At 46.9% G+C, this 27685-nt stretch overlaps 1 protein-coding gene across 3 annotated transcripts in view; it reads left to right on the top strand.

Moving 5' to 3' along the window:
* Positions 1 to 27685, top strand: part of EIF4G1 (eukaryotic translation initiation factor 4 gamma 1) — a 1004595-nt gene that overhangs the window by 631960 nt on the left and 344950 nt on the right. For all 3 annotated transcript variants that reach the window (XM_086944451.1, XM_086944450.1, XM_086944449.1), the window contains one exon: positions 14646 to 14882. In XM_086944451.1, the coding sequence (XP_086800577.1) occupies positions 14646 to 14882 (237 nt within the window). The remainder of the gene's footprint in view (positions 1 to 14645; positions 14883 to 27685) is intronic.

Below are 27685 nucleotides of genomic sequence, written 5' to 3'. Positions count from 1 at the left end.
ATAAACCAGCAGTCTTGAAAAAGTAGTGCCAAGTATAGTGGACTTGACCACGTGGCATATGGATGGATTTGTGTAATTGCCTTATTAGGGTTCATACTGTCTCCTCCATTTTACCATGATACCTCTTGTCTTCTCTGCATGCCAAATGTTCCTAAAGGTAGTCAATCTCTCTGACCCAAGTTATTTAAGAAGTGTGCTGCTTGTCCATTTTTAGGTCCCGCCTAGCGACGCAGTGCATTCGCTGCTCGCCTTGGCAAGATCTATTATAGTCTGTTTCTCTGCCGAAGGGGGACAGATGTGCACGCGTATGGAAAGGAGATGTGAACTCCACACGCGTGCACGTCAGGGCTGACGTTTCAACACATCACGCGCATGGCGTGCTTTCACTCCCCCCCCCCCCGGAGCGCAGAAAGCAAGGTTAAGTTTTTGTTCGCCTCTAAAGGTAAATATTAGCATGGCTCTTTTATTTAATTGTTTTTGCTTTTACTGTGCTTTTGAAAAGCACTGCAGTAGATTATCTGGCGTTTCCGTGACAGGCAGTGACGAACACCACTGAGGGATGCTTTCCGAAGTGACCGGCCTCTATCCGGAGACTGTAGTGGCGGCGGCTTGCCACTGTCCTCAGGCCAGGCTGCCCACTAGTGGGCACAGAGGAACCCCACACGGCGTGCCTACAGCGATCCCAAGCGGGTGGGGTCCGGGAGCGAATGCTGCCCCGTTGCAAGACTCCACGCTGGCACCCACTTCAACCCTCAGAGGCACCCACCACTCCATGAAGGGCCGGGCTGCCAGGAAATCGCACGGCGGGCTTCCGCCACTTCCGAAGCGGTGCCAGCCCAACCACCCTTCCACCCTTGATCATGGAGATTGAAAACATTGTGGCTAACACAGTGCTGCTATAAGCCTGAAAAGGAGAGTGGGGCAGCAGGCTCCACCTCAGGTCCGCGGAGGGCTCTCCAGATTTGCACTCAGAGGGCATAAGCGGGTTACCTGGGAGGGACAAGGGTCCAGTCTCCTAGCTGCAATATGCAAATTGGTGTCACTCGAGTACTGTAATCGGGTGGATGGTACCAACCCGGCAGCTGGGATCATACTTCTCCTGGGGGGTTCGTAGCCCTCTGGACGGGCTGCAGGGGTGCATATCCGAGCAGAGACCCGGTGGTGTTGCAGTGTGTGATGCACATACATGATGTACACAGTCCAAGGGGAACCCGCTGTCACAATGTTTGAATCCTCAGCTGGGTTTCTTGGAGGGCTGGCTAAGATTGTGCTTACTCTTGACTGGTTCTACGTTGGTGTCAGTGTCATTTAATTAACACTGCGCACTATGGAGGCACAATTCTACACTCACTGTGGCCCTAGCACTTGCTAGCCCAAATTATCCTTGGTTGTTTAAACTTAAGCATAAAAATTCAGTATACCCTCATCTGAAGTCTTATTCCTCTGTGCCGAGAACCCTGAAAACAAGCATTTACTTCAGCAAAGTAAATGAGTACTTTACACGAGTTTTAGCTATTGGTATTGTAAATGACAATGCCTTTTATTTCTGTTTTAAAAACTAAAACAGAAATGAAAGGCTTTATTTGCTATGTTAGTAGCTCAAACTTGCGTAAATGCGAGACCTATTGCATTGCAAATGCTGGTTTTCTTTTAGCAGGAACACATGGAATCTTTTCAATCTTTCCCCTCCTTAATACTAGGTTAACAGCAGGCTTTTATCTACTAAAAGGCCACAAATTGTTAAACATTTGCTATATTAAATGCTAAAAGGTGAATGTCCTTCCTAATGCATCTAGCATTAAAAGATAAACTAAATAAATGAATGCTGAAAGTATCAGAATAAATATTTTAAACAAATGTGTATCAAATAAACTTTTAAATTTGATGAAGTTTGGATCGTTAAATGAAGGTTTCTCACCTAAAGAATTAAAATAAAATTAAATCCCTTTTGTAGACTAGAAAATAACCAGTACATCTAGAGTCCAACTTCAAGACAAATTTCAGTTAGAGATTGAAGGAAATGAGATTCTCTTGTCCATTCGATTCAATAAGCTTTATTCGGTTAAGATAAAACCACCATAAAAGCACAATACAAATACAGTTGTTAAAATCTGATTACAGTTTTAGATAAATGTAATACATTCATAATAATTAATACAGCTTGAAACAACATACTTTTCCTGGCATAAATTGATTTCAAAATGAATGTTGCAGTATAAAAACCAGTATCGGGCTCTCATTGTAAACAATAAACTCATAACCGCTTCCGTGGTTATAATACGATATTTTTTGAACAGTTTTAGAAAAACAATAAGGAGGTTCAAATACAATTCACATATAAGGAGAAAGTGGAAAATGCTTTGTTTTGTACCTCCGTCACAGGGACAGGGTGAGACAGGGTGCTGTTTTACACTAGGAAATGCTACTAGATGGTGAACGAGGCCTAGTCTCATTCTTGTAAGAACAAAACGATGCAATGATCTAGTTACCTGGCTCAAAGAAAGTTTGGAAACCCTAAGTCTAAATAGAAATTATGAAACTGGCAAGTAGTTTGCTGCCCTACGCTTCTCTTGCGTAACTCCTTTCTATGCAACAAACGTATTCATTTCTAATTTGGACAGCTCCGTTTCTTCATTGGGGTTATCCAAAATTCTAGATTTGAATAAATCTTTTAAAGTATGTGCTATATAATTAAGTCAGGGGATCTTAAGGCAATTATCTAGTCGGAGACAGTCTTTAATAATCCTTCTGTTAAATAAAGTCTCTTCTTTCAGCCATATTGATCTTCAGATCAGTAATGGTCTGAACGCAATTAAGTCCGACAAATAGTTGATTCCTACTTCAGTGAATTAATTCGGTGGACGGCGAGGTGGGTAGACAGAGCAACTTTTTGAGGAACAGATTTTCTTCAGATTACAATTCACCATTAGAATGATGACCCCAAATCCCTGCACCGTATAATCCGATAGAGGTACATCTAGATTGATAGATGTGCGTCATATCTTTAATTCGGCGTCCCCCAATTTCGATGCGAACCTTAAGACCCCATGAATACTTTTTGCCATCTTAGCCCGGACGTTCGTCGTCTCCTGCGACCATTTTCCATCACCAGAGAAAGTTATCCCTAGGTAACAGAAGTTGTCCACGGTTTGCATTTTGTGTCTCTCTATAAAAAAAAGATGTAATTCTCCTGGGCCTCGGGCCACAGACCATAGTAGGTTTTTGTTTTAATAATCTGCAGCTTCCTCCCCTTAATAAAATCAGCAAACTTATCTATTAGCCGCTGTAGGCCTACTGGCGTTCTGGATAAAAGTACAGCGTCGACTGCATAAAGCTGAACCGGCACATCCTGACCCTCCGCTTGGAGTGCATCCGACTGTACAAGTTTAAGTGCTGCGTCGACTTCATTTATAAAAAGTGTAAAAAACAAAGGTGTGAGGACGCAGCCTTGTCGGATGCCACGTTTAACATCAAATTTAGGGGTACATTCGCCCCTTTGGCCATACCGTACCGATGTTGATAATTTTTCATAGAGCCTTGCCAAAAAATAGATAATGGACTCTGGGGCTCCAAGATCAAGGTACAATCTGCCATAGTATGGCAGGATCCGCTAGATCGAAGGCACTGCTGTGGTCAGCAAAACATAGAAAAGGGACCCTTTTTTTAGCACAAGTGTATTTAACAATTAACAGTTCTAAATTGATGCACTTTTCTAGGGTTCCCCGCCTTTCCTAAAACCATATTGGGTCTGTTAAAATCCTGTTGTCCTCAACCCACTCCTCTAGCCTGACCAGTAGGACCCGACTCATAACTTTAATTGATGAAGCCTGATAATTTTTTGCTTCAGATTTATTCTACAGCCGCATTAAAAACTCTAGTTAATATGGGGCCCCAGAGAGCAGGTATGGCTTTATAAACATCTATCGGTACGCCATCCGGGCCTGGGGCTTTTCCTCCCTTACTGCTATTAATACCGTGTTCAACCTCAGCTAATGTAATGTTTAAAGGCATGATGGGCCAGATACTTGAATTAATAAAATCCTTGGTAATATTTCCTGGGTTAAAAATGCTGGAAAAGTATGCCACCCAGGCCTCACTACTAACATGGGCCATCATTTCAGGGACATCTTCATTAATAAAAAAGGGGGAAATTAAGTTTCCCAGAACAGCAGGCTATTTGATGTATCTGCAGCCAGTGCTAGTTTGTCCCAGGCCTCCTGTTGGAGCTCTCTTCCTCTGTTTTAGTTTTAAATTATCTAATCCAGTTTTTTTTTTTATAAGCACCATATCCCTAGTACAGTGCTTGTTTTAACTGGTTCAATTAGTGAGTACAGGCACGGTTAATCCATACTCTTTTATGGGTACGTTTTTTACTTGATGTTGTAGTCAATATTGTATCAATAATTCCATTTATTTTACAAAAATTAGTTAAAATCTGTGCTGGTTCGGTATTAATATCCAAATTCGCAAGTAACTAAGTATTACTTGCAGAGACAATATTTTTTAGCACCTTATCTGGGTCAACACCTTACCATTTTATTCTGGTGCCATTTGGTCTACACGGGGCAATATTTACCGCTATAGTTTGTTACTGGGGTTCTATTGCCCCACACAGCTATTGGCATAACAATTCAGTTTTGATCACGGAGTAATAATTCTTCAATCCATGGGGTAGTGCAAAAAGGAGCAATATTTACAGAGACAAGTACATGATCAATAATACTACTTGCATTTCTACCTGTGAAAGTTGGAATCTGTTTCCCAAGCCCATCACGGGCACACTGCATTATATCCAAATCAAATTTGGCCAGAAATGCATTTAATTTATCTCCATACGGGTTATGAGGGAAGTGTACACAATCCTGTCCTATATCGTTCCTAAACCCACAAACCTTGGTCATAGACAAAGAATATGTTGGTGTATTAAAATCTCCGACCCATATGATATAAAAATGAGCATCTTCTTCAGTGTCCAGTTTACCAATTACTATCTCCAGTTCGGTAACTACTTTGTGGCGTGTACAATCAAACAAATTATAGAATTAATTAGCAAACCATCCCAGCCATTTTTATGGTGCAGCCAGAGTATCTGTGAATGGCACCCAACATTCATAAACCTTTTGACTTCTAGAGGCAGATTAATTGACATAAGTATTAGTAACCCACCCTTCGCTCTACCAGCCAAAGAATGCAATGCATGTAGGTCATAGGAAACAAACCCTTCAAAATTAACATGATCAGTGCCCCAAGTTTCTTGGAGACGTATATAGTTTTTGCTGAGGAAATCCGTCCAACCTAACGTCCCTTTTTTTAGCCAGTCCAGCTGTATTCCAAGAGACTATAGTGAAACCATCAACTATGGGACTACCTATGTTATCGTCTGGCTGGGTAGTTGTATACTTTTAATTCCCAGTCTCATTAGTTATGGTGATCACTACAGGGGGGATAGAGTCTTCTTCTAGTGATTAACCTCTATTTCCATCAAGGGTCACCCCTTGCTCCTTTCTTAGTTCACCTTAAACAAATGTATTTATAATCTCCAATGCAGGTAAGCAGCATGCAGATAAAGGAATACTCTCCCTAGTACCTACGTCACATCCCCGAGCTGATGTATTATGTCACGATCTTCTGAACTGCGTGCTACTAAATGTTAGGTCCTTGCCTAAACACTGCACGGATATCCAACTTTTAATTGAATCTCACGAATTAGACATTCTGTTCATGACAAACTTGGACTCGTCCTGATTGCCTGGTCGACCCTTGTTTTGCCTGCCCATCCGGGTTTAAATTTCTCCATTCTCCTAGACCTACTGGAAAAAGGCGGGGGTGTGTGAGTGATTTTCAGAGCCTCTTGCAGCATTAAGGTCCTCTCCTTAGACCCTACTGTGGGCACTGAAATGTTGGGGCTCTCAATCCAGACCCACTCTGGGACTACTGTCACAGGACTAGTTTGCTATCGCCCACCAGGGACGTTTAGCCTTCAACAGCAACAAGCACTAAACCCTTCCCTGACCAATATCGCTTTATCTCACCAGAAGTTACTTCTACTCGGTGATTTCAATCTTTGGCGTAATGGCACACTTGATTCAGCTCTCGGGAACCTTCTTCTAGCCTGTGATAGTTTTGGTCTCTCCCAACTGGTCTCTAAGGCCACCCACAAAGCGGGCCACCTCTTGGATCTGGTCTTTGCCGCACCAGATCTAGTGGTAATGGGGGAAACCCTGCCGATGGACTGGACAGACCACTCATTAGTTAAATTCTTTCTTCTTAAGAAGACGGGCCCCTACAAGGCCCCTGTCCTGACTAGGGAAATTAAGTGCAGAGACTGGAAGGTTCTCTCACGATTACACCCTTCTGGTGAAATGTTCCATCTGGATTCGCTCTTCGAGGTGAACAAAAGTACTGATGAAAACTGCAACTCTCTTTACACCAGTATCACATCGGTTGTCGACGCCCTTGCTCCTTTAAAAACTCGGACTTGCAGGGGTAAAGACTCTGCCCCATGGTTTAACGACTATCTAAAAACTTTAAAACTTGGATGTAAACAAGCAGAGAGGAAGTGGAGACGCGACTATAATGAAACTTCGAAAGAAATGTGGAAAACTAAGGTCCTTGCTTATAAAAATCTCATTAAAAAATCTAAAGCTGGCTACTACTCCTCTCTGATCTGTAATACCACCAATAACTCCAGGAGTATTTTTAACATCCTAAATAGCGCCACCAACCTGGAATCGTGCAAGAATGCAATCTTCCCGTCCCAAAACCTCTGTGACAATCTTGCCACATTCTTTAAAGAGAAAATAGAACTGATCCTTAAAGACTTGGACACCCCTCCTGATGATACCCCTTTCAATCTAAGACCTGTCCCTCCGGTGGACCAATTACCTGATTCGGTCTTGGCTCCGGAAAATGTATTACTCCGGTTTCTGCTGCTTACATATGAAAATTTTACCAAGATTGCTAGAGGGATTGTTTCTGGATCTCCTCTGGACCCGGTGCCTCCCAAAATTTGGAAGGAATTTGAAGATGAACTTTTCCCCCCTCTCCTAATTTGCAATCAATCCCTGGCGACTGGCACCGTCCCAGCTCACTGGAAACCGGCGTTAGTCTCCCCCTTGCTAAAAAAAACCCTCCTTGGACCCTGATTGCTCCAAAAACTATAGGCCCATCTCACTGCTGCCGTTCACTGCCAAGATAGTTAAACGGGTGGTCAGTAACACACTTTCCACCCACCTGGAACATCTACTACTTGACGAGGACCAATTCGGCTTTCGGCCTGCTCATGGAACCGAAACAGCCCTCATCAGTCATGGACGAACTTCAAAGGCGCGCAGACAGAAGACAGGCATAGTTTCTGATCCTGCTCTATTTGTCTGCCGCCTTTGACACGGTGAATCATAAGATCTTACTGAGGTGGCTGTTTGAGGCAGGAGTTAGAGATACGGCACTGCAATGGTTTCACTCTGTTTTGCAGGACAGGCAGCAGGCCGTATCAATGCCACCTTTCCAATCATCTTTCTCCCCAGTACTGTACGGAGTTCCTCAGGGCTCTGCTATCAGCCCAATACGGTTTAATGTTTACCTTGGGCCGTTAATTTCACTTATTAAAGGTTTCGGCATTGGAATCGTCAAGTTCGAGGCATGTGGGCTGCTGAATTCATATCTGTGCATAGATTGCCGCCTAGTGTTGGGTCCGGATGATTGCACATTGTTGTCCTGGAAGAGTCTTTGAAGTATCACGAGATAGGTGGCTCCTCCCCTGGACTACAGGGCGCATGGGCATCGACTCCATCCTCATAGTTTTTTTCCGCCATTGGGTTCTTATGTCTTTGAATTCCCTCTTGTCGGAATCAATAGAAAACTTTTCTGAGACCAAAAGGTCTTTAGTCTAATACGTCGGTATAGTCTTGCGTTCGGTCTTAGTTCTTCCAGCTCGGTTCTGAGCTGGATTCTCTACACCTGCGTGCTATCGGCGCGGAAGGCCCAGTCGACGCTCCAGACCTATCGACCGTCCATCATGGACCGAAGTCCATTCAAGCGATGTCCCGTCTGCAACTCGAAGTATCCCCACATCAACGTCCACCCGGTGTGCAACAAGTGTCTGTCGCCGGACCACGATGAAGCCAAGTGTACGGCTTGTTCACGCTTCAGGTCCAAGAAGACGCTTAAGCTTCGACGAGCTGCGCGCCAGGAGGCCCAGCATGCTGCACCGGCGCCTGTGGACATCTTCGATGCAGGGGATGTCTAGGACGAATCTATCCAGGACATTATTGAGTCGAACCCCGCGTCGGACGTCTACTACGACGCGGATGCAGAGATGTTCGAGGCCGAATAAGTCGTCGACGAGGTAGGAGACGACGACGGGGCCCTCAGGGCCATGGAGGCTAGCTCGGACGAGGAGCTTCCTCAAACTGACTCTGGGGCCGTGCCAATTCATAAGGCTCAGGTCGAGGGACCCTCGGGCCTTACCCGAGATCTTACTATGGGTTCTACAGCCCCGCCTTCGGGCTCGGCCACGTACATTGCTGTTGAGCCACACCCTGGCAAAACTAAACCAAAAGTGAAACCTACGGTCTCGACTCCAGACACTGCGCAGGTGCCGTCCTCGAAACCGAAAGTGTGCATCGCTTTGGTCGGCTCCAAGGCCACGGAGCCCTCGGCGCCGAAGAAGCCGAAGGCTCAAATCAAGGGCGTCGAGACGAAGTCTGCCGCGCCTAAGACTAAAGTGAAGGTGGTCGAGCCGAGCGCTTCTGCACCGAAGTCGGTCGACGCCGGAAAAGGCCTCAGCGACCTAAAGAAGGTTATCAGCGACCCGAAGAAAGCCCTCGGTGACCCGAAGAAACGGCTGGATGACCCGAGGGTTCTCACGACTCCGCTTCAGCAGGACAAGGCCAAGGGCACCGCACCCCGAGAGTCTACTCCAGGTGAGGCCTCGGGGGATTCCATTGAACCAGCGCGCCAATCCGCCGAGTTCACAAAGAAGGTGACTGACTCCCTGCAGCGCATCAGGGACGGGACCGTGTCGGTCGGTCCGAAGGATCCTCCGCCTACAAAGCGGGTGGAGAAACCACTTAAGGCGTCCACGCCTATCCATTTCACGTAAGGCTTTCGCTTCTAAGGCGGTCGCCAGTGTGCCCGAGAAGGTCTCCTCGGCGCCGAATCGTCAGCGGTGGTCCCCGGCCCACAACCTCGACGACCTTCTGTGGACGAGCATCAGGAACACTTCATCGATGCCGAAACGGGCAGGCTTTCCCTCCACAAGCAGAAAATCGCCCCTGAACGCCCAATGGAGTCCTTCAAGATCCCTCTCAAGAAAAAGGACTCTACTTTCACTCCCGTCTTGGTGGAACCACTTTCCCCACAGACTCATAATGTTTCGCCCACTTACTCTAATGTGGACGAGTACGGTTATCCTGTCTATACAGACCCTGAGGATACCAACGAACCCTAGGCCGCTGGTGGTGACCCTGGTGTTCCTCAATCAGGACAAGACCCTCGACTATTTTCTGCAAAAGCGTCCCCTACAGAAGACTCTGCAGCTTTCAATGGAGGGACTAAAATGAGTTATTCCCCCACGACACCCACCAGCACATGTATGGAACCTTAATGTGGTCCTCACCAGACTGATGGGTCCACCTTTTGAGCCTCTGCACTCATGCGAGATACAATTCTTGACATGGAAAGTGGCTTTCCTAATAGCAATCACATCGCTACGACGAGTTAGTGAACTTCAAGCACTAACTATCCAGGAGCCATTCATACAGATTCACTCCAACAGGGTGGTACTACGCACTAACCCTAAGTTTCTGCCTAAAGTAGTTTCACAGTTCCATATGAATCAAACTATAGAACTGCCAGTGTTCTTCCAGAATCCTGATTCAGTGGCACAAAGAATGCTCCATACACTAGATGTCAAGAGCTCTAATGTACTACATAGATAGGACAAAGGATTTTAGGAAAACAAAACAACTGTTTGTTGCCTTTTCACCACAACACAAAGGCAACCCCATTTCCAAAGCAGGTATAGCCAGGTGGATCGTTAAGTGCATACAGATTTGCTATCAAAAGGCTAAGCGCACATTAACAGTTCCCCAAAAAGCCCACTCCACACGAAAGTTGGGGGCCTCCATGGCTTTCCTTGGAAACATTCCTTTAGAGGAAATGTGTAGAGCAGCCACATGGTCTACCATACACACATTTACAAAACACTACTGCGTAGATGTGCATTCCAAACAGCAGGCAGCTGTAGGGCAGGCTGTTCTAAAAACACTTTTTCAGACTGCTGCAGCTGGCACGGGCGGCCGCCGCTAATAGAGGGACTGCTATATATTCTATGCACAGATATGAATTCAGCAGCCCACATGCCTCGAACCGAATATGCTTCTTATCAGTATGCATCTGTTCTTGGCATATAGGGCTGCTGACATTCATATCGCCCGCCCTCCTCCCCGGCGCCTGTAGCAGCTGCAGAATTCACACATACTTCTAGCATGGTCATCATTCACTTAGTTTCACTCCATCTTGGCCACAATGGCTAAAAACAATCTGAGGATGGAGTTGATGCCCATGCGCACTGTAGTCCAGGGGAGGAGCCACCTATCTCGTGATACTTCGAAGACTCTTCCAGGACAACAATGTGCAATCATCCGGACCCAACACTAGGCGGCGATCTATGCACAGATGAATTCAGCAGCCCACATGCCTTAAACTCACCTATCTTGTGATACTTCGAAGACTCTTCCAAGCGATCTACGCACAGATATGAATTCAGCAGCCCACATGCCTCGAACCTATCCCTGCTATACTAGCAGCGAAGTTAATAGAAATATGGAGACAATTCAGGTGTCAAAAAATCGGACAGAGAAAGGCCCAGAAGAGGGGAGAGGTAATAGATCAATTAATCTACCCCTAGAATGCTGCCCATATGTGGCAGTCTTAGTGAATGCCCCCCCTCTTAGCCCCTGCCAAATTGAAAGACATACCCCTTAAAAATAAAATGGTGCATTGGCTAAACCGAAACCAAAACCCAGTCCGTTCATAGCCAAAGAAGTGTCAGTCGCTCCAACGCATCAAGGAGAAGGGTACTTCGGTCGGACCGAAGAAGGCCCCGATGCCGAAGCTGGTCGGACAAGTTCAGACCGCGTCGACACCTATCAAGTTTGGGTTACCACCCTCGGTGCATCCGAAGATGTTCGAGCCGAAAAAATCTGTCGGCGCCGCTACACACTTGTCGACGGAACTGGAGGCTACGAAAGAGCCTGAAGACCAGGAGCCGAGGCAATTCATCAACTCGGACACTGGGAGACTGTCCATATACAAACGAAAGTTAATGCCAGAGACTCCCATGGAATCATATAAGATTCCCTTGAAGAAAAATAGACTTTCTACCACTCCAGCTCTTGGGGAACCCCTCCATCACTATGAACAGGAACCTCAATTTTTCCCCAACATACTCCGATGTTGAGACAGGGGATGATTACAATGAGGATGACCTCTATCATGTGGACACTGATCCTGATGATCAAGACCAACAATGGACGGACCCTGCTGACTCGAGGGATCCGCAAACTGGCCCGGACACATGTGTACAGTGTGAAAACGTCTCCTACGGAGGACACAACTGCTTTTAACGCCCTTATTGAGAGGGCAGCCAGTAATCATGACGTCAAGCTACATGCTGACCCTGTGGACGAGGACTTTCTGGTCGACACTTTTTCAACTTCAGAAAGGGCAGTCAAAACCCTACCCATGCTCAAAGGGGTCCTCAAGCATGCTGCTGACATTTTTAAAGATACCACTAGGGCCAGGGTGTTAAACCCAAGGATTGAGAAGAAATATCGGCCTGCCCCTGTGGACCCTCCTTATATAAAGGCACAGTTGCCATTGGATTCATTAGTTGTTTCTAATGCACGTAAGAGAGCGAACTTCCAGACTACAGGTGATGCTCCTCCTCCGGACAAAGAGTCGAAGGTTATGGAAACTTCAGGGAAAAGAGTAGCTGCGCAGGCGGCTAACATCTGGTGCATTGCTAACACTCAGGCTCTCTTGGCCAGATATGACAGGGCACAATATGATATTCTTGAGACACTATTACAACACCTACCTGATCAGTACAAGGAGGGGGCAGAGCTACTCATACAAGAGGGAAAACTCATAACCAATGCTTCCATCAAATGTGCTCTGGACACAGCTGACACTGCAGCCAGGGCCATCAACACTAGTGTTATGCTAAGACGACACGCCTGGTTGAGGATTTCAGGATTCAAACCTGAAATTCAAACTTCTATCCTCAATCAGCCAGTTAACACAGACTTCTTATTCGGACCTGAGGTTGACACCACCCTTGAGAAACTTAAAAAGGACACAGAGACTGCAAAGTCTATGGGGGCTCTGCAGTCACAGCAGTTTCGGGGTGGCTCCTTTTGTCGCTCCAGTACTAGAGGCCCCTCAAGAGGCCAGTCAACGCAACAAACACAATACAATAAGGGAGGTACACAATCCACCTACAATAAGAACAGCCGTGGTGGATATCGGGGAAACAACATCAAGGGCAGAGGAAACAACAGTTCCAGATCCTCTGCCAATACCAAACAGTGACGCCCTGTCACTGCCCCCCGACCACATAACCTGTCGGGGGTAGACTACAACAGTTCAGTTCCTGCCGGTCTGGAAATCCATCACCACAGACAGGTGGGTGAGAGACATTGTACAGTACAGGTATTGTCTGGAATTAACGTCCACTCCACCCAACATCCCACCAAGACACCGTCCTATGTCCGCAGCATTCAATTGCTGATACAGAAATTCAGACCTCAACGCTCGCTTCCAGTGAAAGTGTTCATGCAGTTGATGGGCATGATGGCCTCCTGCATTTTCATAGTCCTGCACGCGAGACTACTTATGCGTCCGCTTCAGGAGTGCTTAGCACGTCAGTGGAATCAGGCTCAAGGACAGTTAAAGGACCTAGTGTTGGTGAGCGGTCGGGCATTCATCTCTCTGAATTGGTGGAATCCACAAAACCTTTGCAAGGGCCGACCGTTCCAAGAGCCTGTTCCACAAATTGTACTGACGGCGGACGCGTCTCTCCAGGGATGGGGAGCTCATGTACACAGTGCAGGGACTATGGACAGCACAGCAAAAGGAGATGCACATCAACCTTCTGGAACTGATGGCGATCTTCATGGCGATGAAAGCTTTCAAGGTACACTTGTGCAACAAGGTACATACTTCTAGCATGGTCATCATTCACTTAGTTTCACTCCATCTTGGCCACAATGGCTAAAAACAATCTGAGGATCGAGTCGATGCCCATGCGCACTGTAGTTCAGGGGAGGAGCCACCTACTCGTGATGCTTTGAAGACTCTTCCAGGACAACTATGTGCAATCATCCGGACCCAACAATAGGCGGCGATCTATGCACAGATATGAATGTCAGCAGCCCTACTTGCCAAGAACAGATGAATACTGGTAAGTAGCATATTCGATGCCGACAATGGAAAAGATTTGCAATACATTGCAAACATAATCACATGGATCCACTGGATGCTTCCATCCAAAATATAATTTGTTACCTTTTACATCTACAAAGGTCTAATTTGGCATACTCTTCCATACGCCTACATCTTGCAGCAATTGCAGCCTATTTACAAAACAGACAACACTTGTCTCTTTTTAGGGTACCTGCTATCAAAGCATTTATTAAAGGATTAAAGAGAATAATCCCTCCCAGGCTGCCACCCTCTCCAGTATGGAACCTAAATGTGGTCCTTACGAGACTCATGGGACCCCCTTTTGAGCCTCTGCATAAATGTTAACTGTGATTTCTCATACAATCGTTCACTATACAAGAACCATTCTTTCAAATACATACTAATAAAGTGGTTCTCAGATGTAATCCAAAATTTCTTCCAAAGGTTATCACACCTTTTCATTTAAACCAATCTGTAGAGTTACCTGTGTTTTTCCAAAACCCAGACTCAGTAGCAGAAATTGCCTTGCGCACGTTGGATGTTAAGAGCTCTGCTATACTACATAGAACCAAATCCTTTAGAAAGACAAACCAATTGTTTGTATCTTTCTCTCCTCCACACAAAGGCAACCCTATCTCTAAGGGTGGGATTACCAGGTGTAAACGTTCGACGAGAGACTCCACCAAAAGAGCGTTGTTCCGACGTTCAACCTTTGGATCCCAAACCGAAAGAACTAGTTATACATTCTGACACTGAACATGTCCATGCCAAATTGCCTGATAAAAGGAAAATAGGCCTACAGGAGGATTACCACATTCCCCTGAAGAGAGAAAATATGGGTACTAACCCTTCACCTAACATTCCACCTTCTTCCCCTACTGACCAAACTTAATCATCTCACCCATAAATTCACCACCACCACTATCACCTGACCAAGAGGTTACCATGAACACGTGCACATTCAAAGTTGCATCAGATACTTGGCAAAAAAGTGTGTGCTTGGGGGAGTTAATAAGAAAGAAACCCACTTTCCTACAATGTGTATTTATAGATGTGTATGTTATGTATAAATTCTGTGTCACATGATGCATTTTTTGGAATGTAACACACGCAAGGTTAAAGCAGAATATTGTGACATTTTCAGTTTTTTACCTTGATCTTTTTTTTCTTCCCAGCCAGAGGAGAAAACCCGCCTTCATGATGAGTTGGAGCTGGCTCGAGACATGGCCAGGAGGCGGTCCTTGGGTAACATCAAATTCATCGGAGAGCTTTTCAAGTTAAAGATGTTGACTGAGGCCATTATGCATGACTGTGTTGTGAAACTTCTCAAGAACCATGATGAGGAGTCTTTGGAGTGCCTTTGCCGGCTCCTGTCCACCATTGGCAAGGACCTTGACTTTGAGAAAGCAAAGGTATTGTCACTCTTTTTCTACTTCCAGGACAGTGCAGCAAGGTCCCTTTCGTCCCTATTTATTAATTTAGGCAGCTGTGGATGGTTCATGTCTTAGTTTCATCTTCCCACTCTGTGGCTTATTGCCAAATGTTTGACGGTGGGATGGCAAATTTATTTATTTATTTATTTTGAAAGTTTTATATAGCGCGAACAAGATCTTCGCAGATATCAGAGCGCTTTACATAGGTGAATAGCAGAATATACACAGATACATCTATAGTGTTAAAAGTACAGTGAAATGATATCATAAACAATCAAGTAGTCAATTTCAAAGTCATACAAAAAAGCAAAGGGTTCGAACAAGTAGTACAGATGAGCACTGAGTCTTTGAAGTTGATCCCCAGTAGTGGTTCAAATGCATTTAGCCATGAGGATCGCTTTTACTTCTTTCTTGAAAAGAATGGTAGATGGGATGAGCCTGGTTTCAGGGGGGAGTGAGTTCCAAATCCTGGGAGCCATTCCTGAGAAAGAGCGTTTGTAGGTTTTTTCTTTGCGGAATCTTTTAGGCTTTAGCAAAAGATTGTTTGTGCCTCTAGTGTTTCTGGATCCTCCAGAAATCGTCAGCTTCTGAGCGAGGTATCTAGGTGAGCTAAGGTGGACAGCCTTGTGCGTCAAACAAGCGATTTTCAGGTGTATCCTGGCTTCAAAAGGCAGCCAGTTCAGGGATTTGAAGTCAGGGGAGATGTGTGAGTGTTTTTTTGATCCAGTGATAAGTCTCGCTGCGGCGTTTAAAGAGGCTCTTATGGGTGCCGTAGTAGCTAGGGGGAGACCGCAGAGGGCGGTGCTGCCGTATTCTATTCGAGGTATGACAAGTGATTGTACCGCAGTTTGGAAATCTTTGGCTGGAAGGAAGGGTTTAAGTTTCCTACGGGTGTTGATTTGGAAATTTGCTCCCTTAGTTGCTTTGTTGATGTGTTCCTGCATGCTGAGATTGGTGTCGAGTGTTATGCCCAAGGATTTCACGGAGTCCACGATGGTGGGTTGAACATTGAGTGCCGTTAGGTGTTTAAGCCACATTTGCGCGGTAGTGATCTTCGCGGGAGGTGAGATCAAAAGGAACTCTGTTTTGAGGGCATTAAGTTTGAGATGATTAGCGGCCAACCAGGATTGGGTGCTACTGATCGTTGAATTCAAGAGCGTGATGTCATTGGGTGATTGAAGTTTGAGATAAAGTTGGGTGTCATCAGCATACATGTGGAAGTGCACATTGGATTCTTGTAGCAAGGTGGTGAGAGGTTCCATAACTAGGTTGAACAGAGTTGGGGATAGGGAGGATCCTTGTGGTACGCCTAGCGATACAGGTCTTGGCGCGGACATCAAGTTGTTGCTCTTGAATTTCTGCGACCTGTTATGCAGAAATAATGTACTGTTAAATTATGTGATGCTGCTTGGAATCATTTTTGTTTGATCTTTCCACTGAAACAGCCACCTTGACCTCTACAACAAAGATGCCTCACAAGCAAGATCCCCAATGTAATCGGGGATTTGCCTGCGACTCTCTCTGGGATAGACACTTTGTGCTATTAGTGTAGTGCCCAGCAAGAGGTCTTTGTGGGTCTTATGCTGTTTTAGAACCCTTGCCTAGAAGGGGTGACATTCCTCCATGAAAGAAACCAGCAAGGTTTCCTCTGGATGCATAGCAAGATCTTTAATTGTCTTCCCTTCTGTTTGCTAACTCTTGACATTTTTTGACAAACTGCAGAGAAAATTTTCATCTCTAACTTTTCCGATCATGAATGGACCTGCTGACCTAATGAATGATAAATTAGGTAGGCAAAAAAAGCTGCAGACCATTTTTTTAAAGTACTGCTTTTACGCGTGCAAGCCAAACAAATCTGAAACAGTCCCTCAAAACCTGGTGCTCAAGGTTCAACACTCCAGAGTACAACAATGGCTCGCTCACTGTTATTGCAATGTTCCCTCTACGTTAAAATAACAGATTCTTCATTCCAAAAAACATGCACTGCCCGTTTGGCTTTATTTTCTCTTGTTAAGTAAAAGGTTTTAAGCAACCTATGTTCGAGGCATGTGGGCTGCTGAATTCATATCTGTGCATAGATTGCCGCCTAGTGTTGGGTCCGGATGATTGCACATTGTTGTCCTGAAAGCGTCTTTGAAGTATCACAAGATAGGTGGCTCCTTCCCTGGACTACAGTGCACATGGGCATCCTCTCCATGCTCAGATTTTTTTTTTCCGACATTGGGTTCGGATGTACTTTCCAGCACTCCAAGTTCGGAACCAAGATAAACTTCTCTAAAGGCCAAAAGACCTTCAGTTTCGTCGGTATTGTTCGCGATCAGTACCGATAACCTTCTTTACCATTAGTTTGCACTCCGGTCGTCGAATCGGGCCGTTAGGCCTTCTCGACGCCACGTGGACCAATGGTCGATAAAACGAAGCCCATTAAAGTACTTTCAGCAGTGCAACTCGAAGTTCCCGCACACGATAAACATCTAGTGTGCAACAAATGCTTGTCTCCAGATCATAATGAAGACAATTGCCTAGCTTGTGCCCACTTCCGGTCCAAGAAGACGATCCGGAATCGACAGGCGGCAAGGCAAATGCAGAGGTCTGCGCCAGAGCCCGAGAATATCTTCGACGAAGAACTGGTTGACGCCGAAGACTCTGATCAAGAGGGAGATCAATTCCCTGAGCACGACTGAATATTATATTGACAACGAAGAACAGATTGTCAATGTCAAAGAATATGAACAAGATATCGTAGCTGTCAAAGACGACTCCGACGAGGGGCGAACCGTGAGTACACCGCCCCATACAGACACTACACCGATATCAGAGACTCAGGTCGAGGCATCGCCAACAGGCCTTAGCCAAGATCAAGATACTGGTTCTACAACCCCGCCATACCGCCCGGCTAAGAACATACAAAAAGAGCCTTCTGAGTCCCGTAATCCAAGGCCGTTTCCATCGAAAACTAAACTCATCGACACAACAGTCTTCGGACCGAACATCGTCGAACCGAAAATGATAAAGCCAAAGGGCGCCAACCCGAAGGCCACTGTTCCATTAACACCTTCGAAGCCAAAGGCCATCGAATCGACCTCGAAGCCAAGGCCTGTCGACTCTAGCTAATCAGGTTCGACTGCCGAAAAAGGAAAGAAGACTGTCTTGGGCGTAGCCATTTTGCTTTCGTCGACAGTCGTCGAACCGAAACCGAAGATACACCACACCAAATCGATTGAGCCGAAGCCCATCGATCCAAACGGGGGCATTGAGCCAAAGCCGCAGGCTCCGAAGACACCTCTACCACCTAAACAGGTTACCGAACCGACAAAACCGCTCAGTCCAAAAACAGTGGTAAAACCTGTAAAGGACGTCGGTCCAACAACCTGACGCCAAGCCTCAAAAACCGATCCAGGCACCAAAAGCGGTCGAACAGAGTAAAGGCATCGAACCGAAGGTCAAACCAAACACTACGGTGCCAAGGCAGAAAACTGTGGAAGTGGAGATCATCCATCTAGACCCATCCACAGAAGATCAGTCAAAACTATATATTGACCCAAATACTGGGAAAGTGACTGTTTATAAAAGGAAGAAAAGACCATTGCCTAGTGAAGGCCTTTCTAAAATTCCACTCAAAGACTGTGCTACCTCTCCTATTCTTTTCCAACCTATCTCTCCAGCTATGCCTGCTACTCCATACACACCATACTCACCTGCACACTCTGATTACAACCAAGATGTAGATCGTGATGCAGTTTGGGTTTTGGAGATATATATTTCTTTTCAAAGCTTTATTCGACATTTGTCATAAAAGCGTTTCCACCCTAACACTATACAAATAAATACTACATCTAAAATGATGACATTAAAATACATATTAAACAGTTGACAGTCGAATACACTACACAGATAAAAAAATATTTGCTTAATTCATAAAATTTGTTAAAAAAAAATATAGACATGATAACAGTGTTTCCTTATGTTACATTAGCCAATAAAGTGCGAGTGCTAATCACCCATGCCCAGCCAAGAAATTTTGCTACAGCAATCGCAAAGAGTGGAGAACAATCTGATTCTAATATTCTGAGTGCAGTCGATTGACTGCGAGTGCCAATGTTTAGACAAACTGGTCGTAGCCATTTGCGCCGTGGACTAGCATATAAAGGGCAACAAAACAGCAAATGGGAGATATGCTCTGTTTGTTCTTAACAGTAATAACAGTGCTCATCCCGCGGTGGGGACCAATGTTTCTTTCAAGCATTTACTGGGAGTGTTCCAAATTGAAAATATAACTTCCTGTCATGCGGGCTTTCAATTATGTCCCAATAAGCTTCGCAGGATGGAACCATTTTAATGTCCAGAAAGTGGGCTGACAAATTGGCTATTGGCCCAGTACAATAGATTGTGGAATACACCATCTCCCAGTATATTTCTTGCAATTTTGCTTTTGTCGGAAAGCAAGTCACATCCCTGTTACCCCAAAGATGATCCAGTTTTAACTTTACCAGTAGACCCGCAGATCTTTCAGCCATACAATGCAGTGGAAGCGATCAAACTTAACAACATCTGACAATGCTGCAGCATAATGGGCTAACTCAGGGGTCACCATCAGTCTCCTCCAATACAACAATGGCCGCAGTCGAGCTATATCCTCGATACTTTTCCTACCAAGATCCAGTTTCAATGGTATTATAGGTGTGCTTTGCGGGGCCATTACCAGCCCTCACAAAAATCTGTTTTCCGCTAGACCCAGGTCTGCTAAATTTGAAAAACCCCAAAGTTCAGAACCGTACAAGCAGGCGCTCAAGACTTTCATATTGTAGATTTCAAGGGCACAGTTAATTGGTTTTGTCAGCGAGGCATTGTTTAAGTGCAACTGCAAGCTGGCTAAACTTCAATACTGCCGTGTTGATATGTGATTTCCATTTCATATTGCCCTGTAAAATTATTCCTAGATAGGGAAAAGCCTCTACTTTCCTCCCCTCTGAGGACTACATTCTTCTGGGAGACCTCAACTTTCACCTGGAAAAGAGCAACAACAACAACGCCACCACCCTTCTGGACAATCTCGCCAACCTCGGACTCAAACAACTTGTTAATACCCCCACTCACTACGCAGGTCACACACTCGTCTTCACCTCCAGTAAACATATCTCCTTCAGTCACACCACAGTTCTCCATTGGACGGACCACAGCTGCGTTCACTTTGGCTACAAAAAGAACACAACCCACAACCACCCTCAACCTACTCTGAGAAGAAACTGGAACAAAATCACCTTCGACCAGATCTCCTCATCGCTTCTTCAAAACCCCCCTGCCCACTCTTCGAACCCCAACCAAGCAGCCATCAACCTCACTCAATGGCTAACCAACAGCGCCGACATCCTAGCACCTTTGAAAAAACGTCACATCAAACTTAGCAGCAAAAACGCCTCCTGGTTCAACGATGATCTTAAGAAATCTAAGAAACTCTGTCGCTCCCTTGAGAAGGCCTGGAAAAAAGACCCGAACACCAGCACCAGGGACGCCTTCAAAGACGCCACCCGCATACACCACCAACTGATCCGGACCGCAAAGAAAGCCGCATTCAAAGATCGACTAGACAACAACGCCCACAACAGCAAGGAATTATTCAACATCCTCAAAGAAACATCCACAACAGCTTCGACAAACAACCCGAAGACCAACCCACACTACCTTCTGCTATACCTTCACCCCCCTTGAACATCCTTAATAACTGGAACCCTATCTCCACAGAGGACACCATCCGCTTGATGAACTCCATCCACTCAGGATCCCCCACAGACCCATGCCCTCACCACATCTTCAACAAAGCTGATTCCATCATAGCACCACACCTCCGAAACGTCATCAACTGCTCCCTCAACTCCGCCACCTTCCCGGAAAGCTGGAAACACGCCGAACTCAGCGCCCTTCTGAAAAAACCCACAGCTGACCCCACCGAACTCAAAAACTACCGCCCCATCTCGCTCCTTCCATTCCCAGCCAAAGTCATCGAGAAAGCCGTCAACAACCAGCTCGCCGCCTTCCTCGAAACCAACAAATCCCTCGACCCCTCACAGTCCGGCTTCCGAGCCAAACACAGCACTGAGAACGCACTCATCGCTGCTACAGACGACATTCGAACTCTACTGGACAATGGAGACAGTCGCCCTCATCCTCCTCGACCTATCCGCTGCCTTCGACACAGTCTGTCATAGCACCCTGATACAACGCCTCAGAAACATCGGAATCCAGGGTAAAGCACTGGAATGGATCACCTCGTTCTTCGCCGGAAGGAATCGGAGAGTCCGCCTCCCACCATTCAAGTCGGAGGCTACTGAAGTCATCTGCGGCGTGCCACAAGGATCTTCACTCAGCCCCACCCTCTTCAACGTATACATGAGCCCCCTCACGGCCATCACTCGCCAACACAACCTCAACATCATCTCCTACGCTGATGACACTCAACTGATCCTCTCACTCACCAAAGACCCTAACACCGCCAAAACCAATCTACATGAAGGAATGAAAGAAGTAGCCGAGTGGATGAAGCACAGCCGTCTAAAACTGAATTCAGACAAAACAGAAGTCCTTATCCTAGGTACCTCCCCCACCTCCTGGGACGACTCTTGGTGGCCAGAGGCCCTTGGAAAAGCAACCATCCCGACGGACCAACCACGGAACTTGGGCGTCATTCTGGACTCCTCTCTCTCGATGACCAGACAAGTCAACGCCTTCTCATCATCTTGCTTCAACATTCTCCGCATGCTCAAAAAAACATTTCGCTGGATCCCCACCGAAACTAGAAAAACGGTCACCCACGCACTGGTTACTAGCCGCCTGGACTACGGAAACACCCTATACGCCGGTACCACTGCAAAAATTCAGAAAAGACTCCAACGCATCCAGAACGCATCAGCCAGACTCATACTAGACATCCCGAGTAAAGACCACATTTCTGGTCACCTGAAAGACCTCCACAGGCTCCCCGTCAATAAGAGAATAACATTCCGCCTCCTAACCCATGCACGCAAAGCACTTTACGAACTTAGACCCGAATGCCTCAACACACGACTCTCCTTCTACCCCCCAGCTACGCTCTTCCAATCAAGCCCTTGCTGCTGTACCCTGCATCAACAAAACCACCATGGGAGGAAGATCCTTCCCCTACCTGGCGGCTAAAACCTGGAACTCACTTCCCATTCACCTTCGCCTCACTCAGAACCACCTAGCATTCAGAAAGCAACTTAAAACCTGGATATTCGACAAGTAACTCCCCACCCTTCCTCAAGCTCCAGGAGACCCTCTGGGTATGTAGCGCGCTATATAAATTCATTGAATTGAATTGAAATTGAAGGGGAGTACCCTTATTCGTAATTACACCTTTAAATGTGGACTGTCGGATCAGACACATAAATTTTGTCTTGGTTGTGTTCAGCTCAAGGCCCCGACTATCACAGAATTTGCCAAATGCATTGACAGCCTTTTGGAGACCGCTCGGTGTGCGTGAAAGTATAAGCGTGTCACCTGCAAACATGAGGACGGGGACATATGAGCCTGCTATAATTGGGGCATCACTTGGAGATTTTTTCAAATAGTCCACAATGCCATTAATATAGATGGAAAATAGTGTTGGGGCCAGGACACACCCTTGCCGCACCCCCCCGCTCCACAGGAAAGGGCTCAGTCACTTCTCCCTGTGCCCCCACCTGATTTTGGCATAATTATTTTCATGCAGGCGCACAAGAAGAGTGAGGAGTTCTGGAATTATACCTGCTTCAGCCAAAGTCCTCCACTGCTTTTCTCTTGGCACTAGGTCAAAAGCTGCTTTTAAATCCACAAAGACGGCGTAGAGTGCCATTTTTCAATGTTACGATTCTCCAGTAAATAGCAATAAAGTAAAAGACCTGTTCTATGGAACTAGCCAAGGGGCGGAACCCCGCTTGATATGGCGACAAGATGTTTTCTTCTATCCATATTTGCAGCTTATTCTGCACTAATCGGCTCATCAGTTTCTGTGCTGTGTCTGAGACTGATGGGTCTGTAATTATTGGGGAGAAATTTGTCGCCTTTTTTTAATACGGAGATATACAAAACCCATTTGTAGACCCCGATACACCACCATGGGGGGATGGAGGTGAGCCAGACAATGAGGGGGCTCTACCCATTACAGACCCTACTGTATACCCAGCGAAGCCATCACCCACAGAGGACACAGTGGCTTTTAACTCCTTAATAGACAGAGCTGCAACCTACCATAATGTAGACATGCTTTCTGATGCTATAGAAGAGGACTCTCCATTTGATACGCTGGCAACATCAGAAAGGAGTCTCAAAACACTCCCCATGTTAAAGGGCGTCCTAAAGCACGCAAATGACATCTTCAAAGACACTGCTAGGGCACGTGTCATCAACCCTAGAATAGAGAAGTATAGGGCTGCACCACCAGACCCTACATACATCAGGGGACAACTACAGTTAGACTCATTAGTGGTATTCAACGCACGAAAGCGTGCAAATTCACAAACCACTGTAGAGGTTCCGCCTCGTGACAAGGAGTCAAAAATTTTAGAAGCATCAGGAAAAAGAGTAGCAGCTCAAGCAGCAAACTCATGGAGAATAGTCAATACACAGGCCTTGCTGGCCACATATGACAGGGCACACTATGATACTTTAGAGGAACTACTCCAATACTTAACCGAGCCTTACAAAGAGCAGGCAGATTAACTTCTACAGGAAGGAAGGAAAGCTCATCACCAATGCCTCCATTAAGTGCGCTCTAGGCTGGGCAGATACAGCTGCTAGATCTATTAACACATGCGTACTTCTTAGGAGACATGCATGGCTTCGCATATCTGGATTCAAACATGAAGTACAGGCCACCAGCCTATAAATCCCGATTTCTTGCTTGGTCCAGCAGTTGACTCAATTCTGGACAAAATGAAAACGGACACCGAAACGGCAAAGTCCATGGGAGCCCTTCAATCCCAACAACACAGAGGCTGCTTTCGTCGCTCAAGGTATAGAGGAGGAGCGCGAGGTACCACATCGCAGCAATCCTCCACTTACAAAAGTAATACACAATCCACATACAATAAAAAAACACGAACAGGGGTGGATACAGCGGAAATAATACCAAGAGCAGGGGTCGTGGAGGCAATGCCAATAGATCCTCCACTAACACCAGACAGTGACTTCATGCCACTACCCCCAGACCATACAACACCGGTCGGGGGAAGACTACAACAATTCCTGCCAGTCTGGTTAAATATCACTACAGACAGGTGGGTAAGGCAAATTATCCAACATGGCTATTGCCTAGAACTCACGTCAACACCACCCAACATGCCACTCCTGCACTGTCCAATGTCGCAGGAACATATAACATTACTGCAGCAAGAGGTCATCAGTATGCTACAAAAGGGGGCCATAGAACCAGTCCCACTCCATCAAGGAACAGGAGTATACTCCCTATACTTCCTCATTCCGAAAAAGGACAGTTCTCTCAGATTAATATTAGACCTCAGGCCCCTCAACCTGTACATTTTGTCAGAGCACTTTCATATGCTCACTCTCCAACAAGTCTTACCACTGCTTTGCCAGGGAGACTTCCTTGCAACTCTAGACCTCAAAGACTCATACTTTCATATAACAATACACCCTGCTCACAGAAAGTATCTAAGATTTACTATTCAAGGACAGCACTACCAGTTCCAAGTCCTACCATTCTTTGTAACAGCGCCACAGGTGTTCACCAAATGCCTAGCAACAGTGGCGGCACATCTCAGGAGACAACACATTCATGTGTACCCATATCTGGACGATTGGCTAATACACGCGCCATCAGCCCAGCAATGTGCCAGCCACACCATTCAGCTCCTGCACTGCCTAGGCTTCTCGCTAAACTACCCGAAGTCGCACCTGCAACCCTCCCACGTCCAACATTACCTGGGAGCAACTATAGATACACTAGCAGCAAAGGCATATCCGAACGCAGCACAAATAAACGGAATGCAAACATTAATCCAAAGGTTCAGACCCCAACACTCATTGCCAGCTCGAGTGTTTATGCAACTCATAGGCATGATGGCCTCATGCATATTCATAGTCCCTCATGCCAGGTTACACATGCGTCCGCTTCAGGAGTGCCTCGCAAGGAAGTGGAACCAGGCTCAAGGGCAATTACAGGACCTAGTCCCAGTCACGTTGGGAGTGATTACCCTGTCCTGCCCTGCGATCTGTGTGCCTGTCTGCTCGCTCCTGGGCTGAGTCCCTCGCGCCCCGGCGACACCCGAGCGAGGTGGCGCCCTGCTGCCAAGGTCTGACCCCCCCGCCCCCCCCCCCCCCCCCACCCCACCCCAAACGGTATCGCTGGAGCCGACCCAGCGCAGATGATCGAGGGCGACCCCACCCCCGGGGAGACTCTCTTGGGAACGAGGAACATACGTTTTGTTTCAGCCGGATGCCGCCCCCCCTCCAACCCCCCCCCCCCCCCCCCCCCCCGCCCCCACCCCCCCTCCCAACCACCAAAAGGATCAGCGAGAATAGTCTGCCCCCAGCTGCCCGCTTCTACACTGGCGAGTTTGGCAATGAGGGCGTCTCCGGTGTGCCCTGCTTGTGTGATCGAGCAGCTACAGCGCAACTCTGCTTTAAAGTGCCTGATTTGAACAGCCTTAGTGCAGCCTGATGACCACGATGTCCTGAAGGTATCTGCACGCAAAAATTATTATTTTGAACAATCATGCTGGAATCTTATAGTGGTATCTGCATGCAAATTATTTTTGCGGACATAGCGGTCTTTGTACTTTCCATTGTCTAAAATGGCCGGGGCCATAAATCTCCTTCACTGCCCACTAGATGACCATGAGGCTACATACCAACGCGGTCAGGGGTCACCAAAACAGAGAAGTCTCTCTCCTCACCACCAAGCAACATAGAAGCTGAACTCTCTCCTCCCCACCAAGCAACATAGAAGATGGACTAACACGACTTGCCCCAGAGTAGAAAGGGAAACTAAACTCTCTAATTCACATCAACAACAAAGGACTACTACTCTTGTCTCTCTATATGCTATTTTGGCGGCCATCTTTGACTAGTCCTCTACTTAGTTGGCCATCTTAGACTAGTCATCCTCATCAACTGCCCATACCTAAGACTATCCTCAATTTTTCTTTTCTTTTCAGGCTTACAGCCCTGTAACCTCACACACTCCCCCCCCCCCCCCCCCCCCCCCTCCTCTACCTACACCTCTTCCACCATGGAACGCATGGGCAAGCACACATACAAAATTAACTACCCACCAGAGTTATCCAAAAAAAACGCCAAACGCTTCAAACACAACGTCCTGAAGGCCCACCCTGAAACCCCGTTTGTGGACACCTACTTTTCACTGATCAATGGAGCCACGAGCACCAATATCATCCTCTACGCGCTACGTAGAGCACAGTGGAGGAAAGCGCTCCTCTCCATTCTCACTATCTCCACCACCAGAAAATCCGCTCATGGCCTAACACTTTCTATCACACCATCCCAAGTTTTCCCAGGCAGAGCCACCATCACCATCTACAACAACGGGACCATCCTATTCCAATCCACTGATAGGAACCTTAACCTACTCTACAACCTGTTCCCCACCTTCATAGAACACATCTCAACGGCGGACCTCCATTCCTAACACCTCAAGCTACACTCCACTTCCAATCTTCAATTTAACATGCGTAACCTATCACAACAGCTGAACGACACACCTCTCCCATCCCCCCCAGCGCTGTAGTCAGTCACCCACCCGATGTAACCTCTCCACACCCCTCATTCACTGGCGAAGATTACTCCCCCTCATACATCCTCCATACCCCTACCTTCCCTACCCCCACCTCACACCTCCTACGAGTCTCGCAGAACCCACCATCGCCCGGAACTTATCTCCCCCGCCCCGCGGGAGGTCCATCTCCCACCCTATCCCCCCCCCCCACTCTCACTCCCCACTACCCCACTCTCCCAACTAGACTCACAGAACACACCACCTCCCTTACCTTAACCCCTCCTCCTCGCTCCCCCCCCATTCTCAGCCCCCCTACCTTCCTTGCACCCCCACCGTCTCCAGCCTTCACCCATCCCTCAACTCACCTGCGCCGCCTCCCACCAGCGTCCTCACCTATGCCTCCAACCTCCCCCCTTCCTCATCCACACCCCTCACCCACAATTTCTCTCACCCATCGAATGCCACCCCACTTACTATTACCGCAGAGCCCTGCACCAACGCTAGCATATCCCCCCTCCTACCCAGTTCCCTCTCCAGCTCCCTACTCAACCACTCGCCCACTGCTCCCACCCCCAACACCATCCCCAATCCAACTCTGGACATGATTATATCCACCTTCCTACAAGTCAAAGAAGATCTCCACACCATCAAAGAACTTCTTTTCACACACCCCAGACAACCCCTACCTACCACCGCTTCCTCACCAAACAAGTCCCCCACCCTCCCCACATACCTTCTCAATCAATACTACTCACGTTGGCCCTCTATCCCCGCTCGCAATCACACCTATTGCCCCCGTCGCGCCCTCAACTCCCTTTCGGACCACGACTTATGCACCCTCCTTCGCTCATTTGGCCCTGGTCCCTTAAAACACACAACCACCACACACCTCCCCATACCCACAATTCTCACAAATCCCCTTAGGCCCCCCACTCTAAGCAACAGAAGTTCCGTCCCCAATAATCTCAGAAAAGTCCCCCTCTCTCTAGAACACTCGACCACCCTTCTCACCCCCAGTCTCAAATGCATCCTA

The sequence above is a fragment of the Lissotriton vulgaris genome, chromosome 11 (genome assembly GCF_964263255.1).
Source record: "Lissotriton vulgaris chromosome 11, aLisVul1.2, whole genome shotgun sequence".
In the NCBI taxonomy this organism is placed as follows: Eukaryota; Metazoa; Chordata; class Amphibia; order Caudata; family Salamandridae; genus Lissotriton; species Lissotriton vulgaris.
The sequence above is the reverse complement of the archived record's forward strand: the minus strand, read 5'-3'. Positions and strand labels throughout refer to the sequence as shown.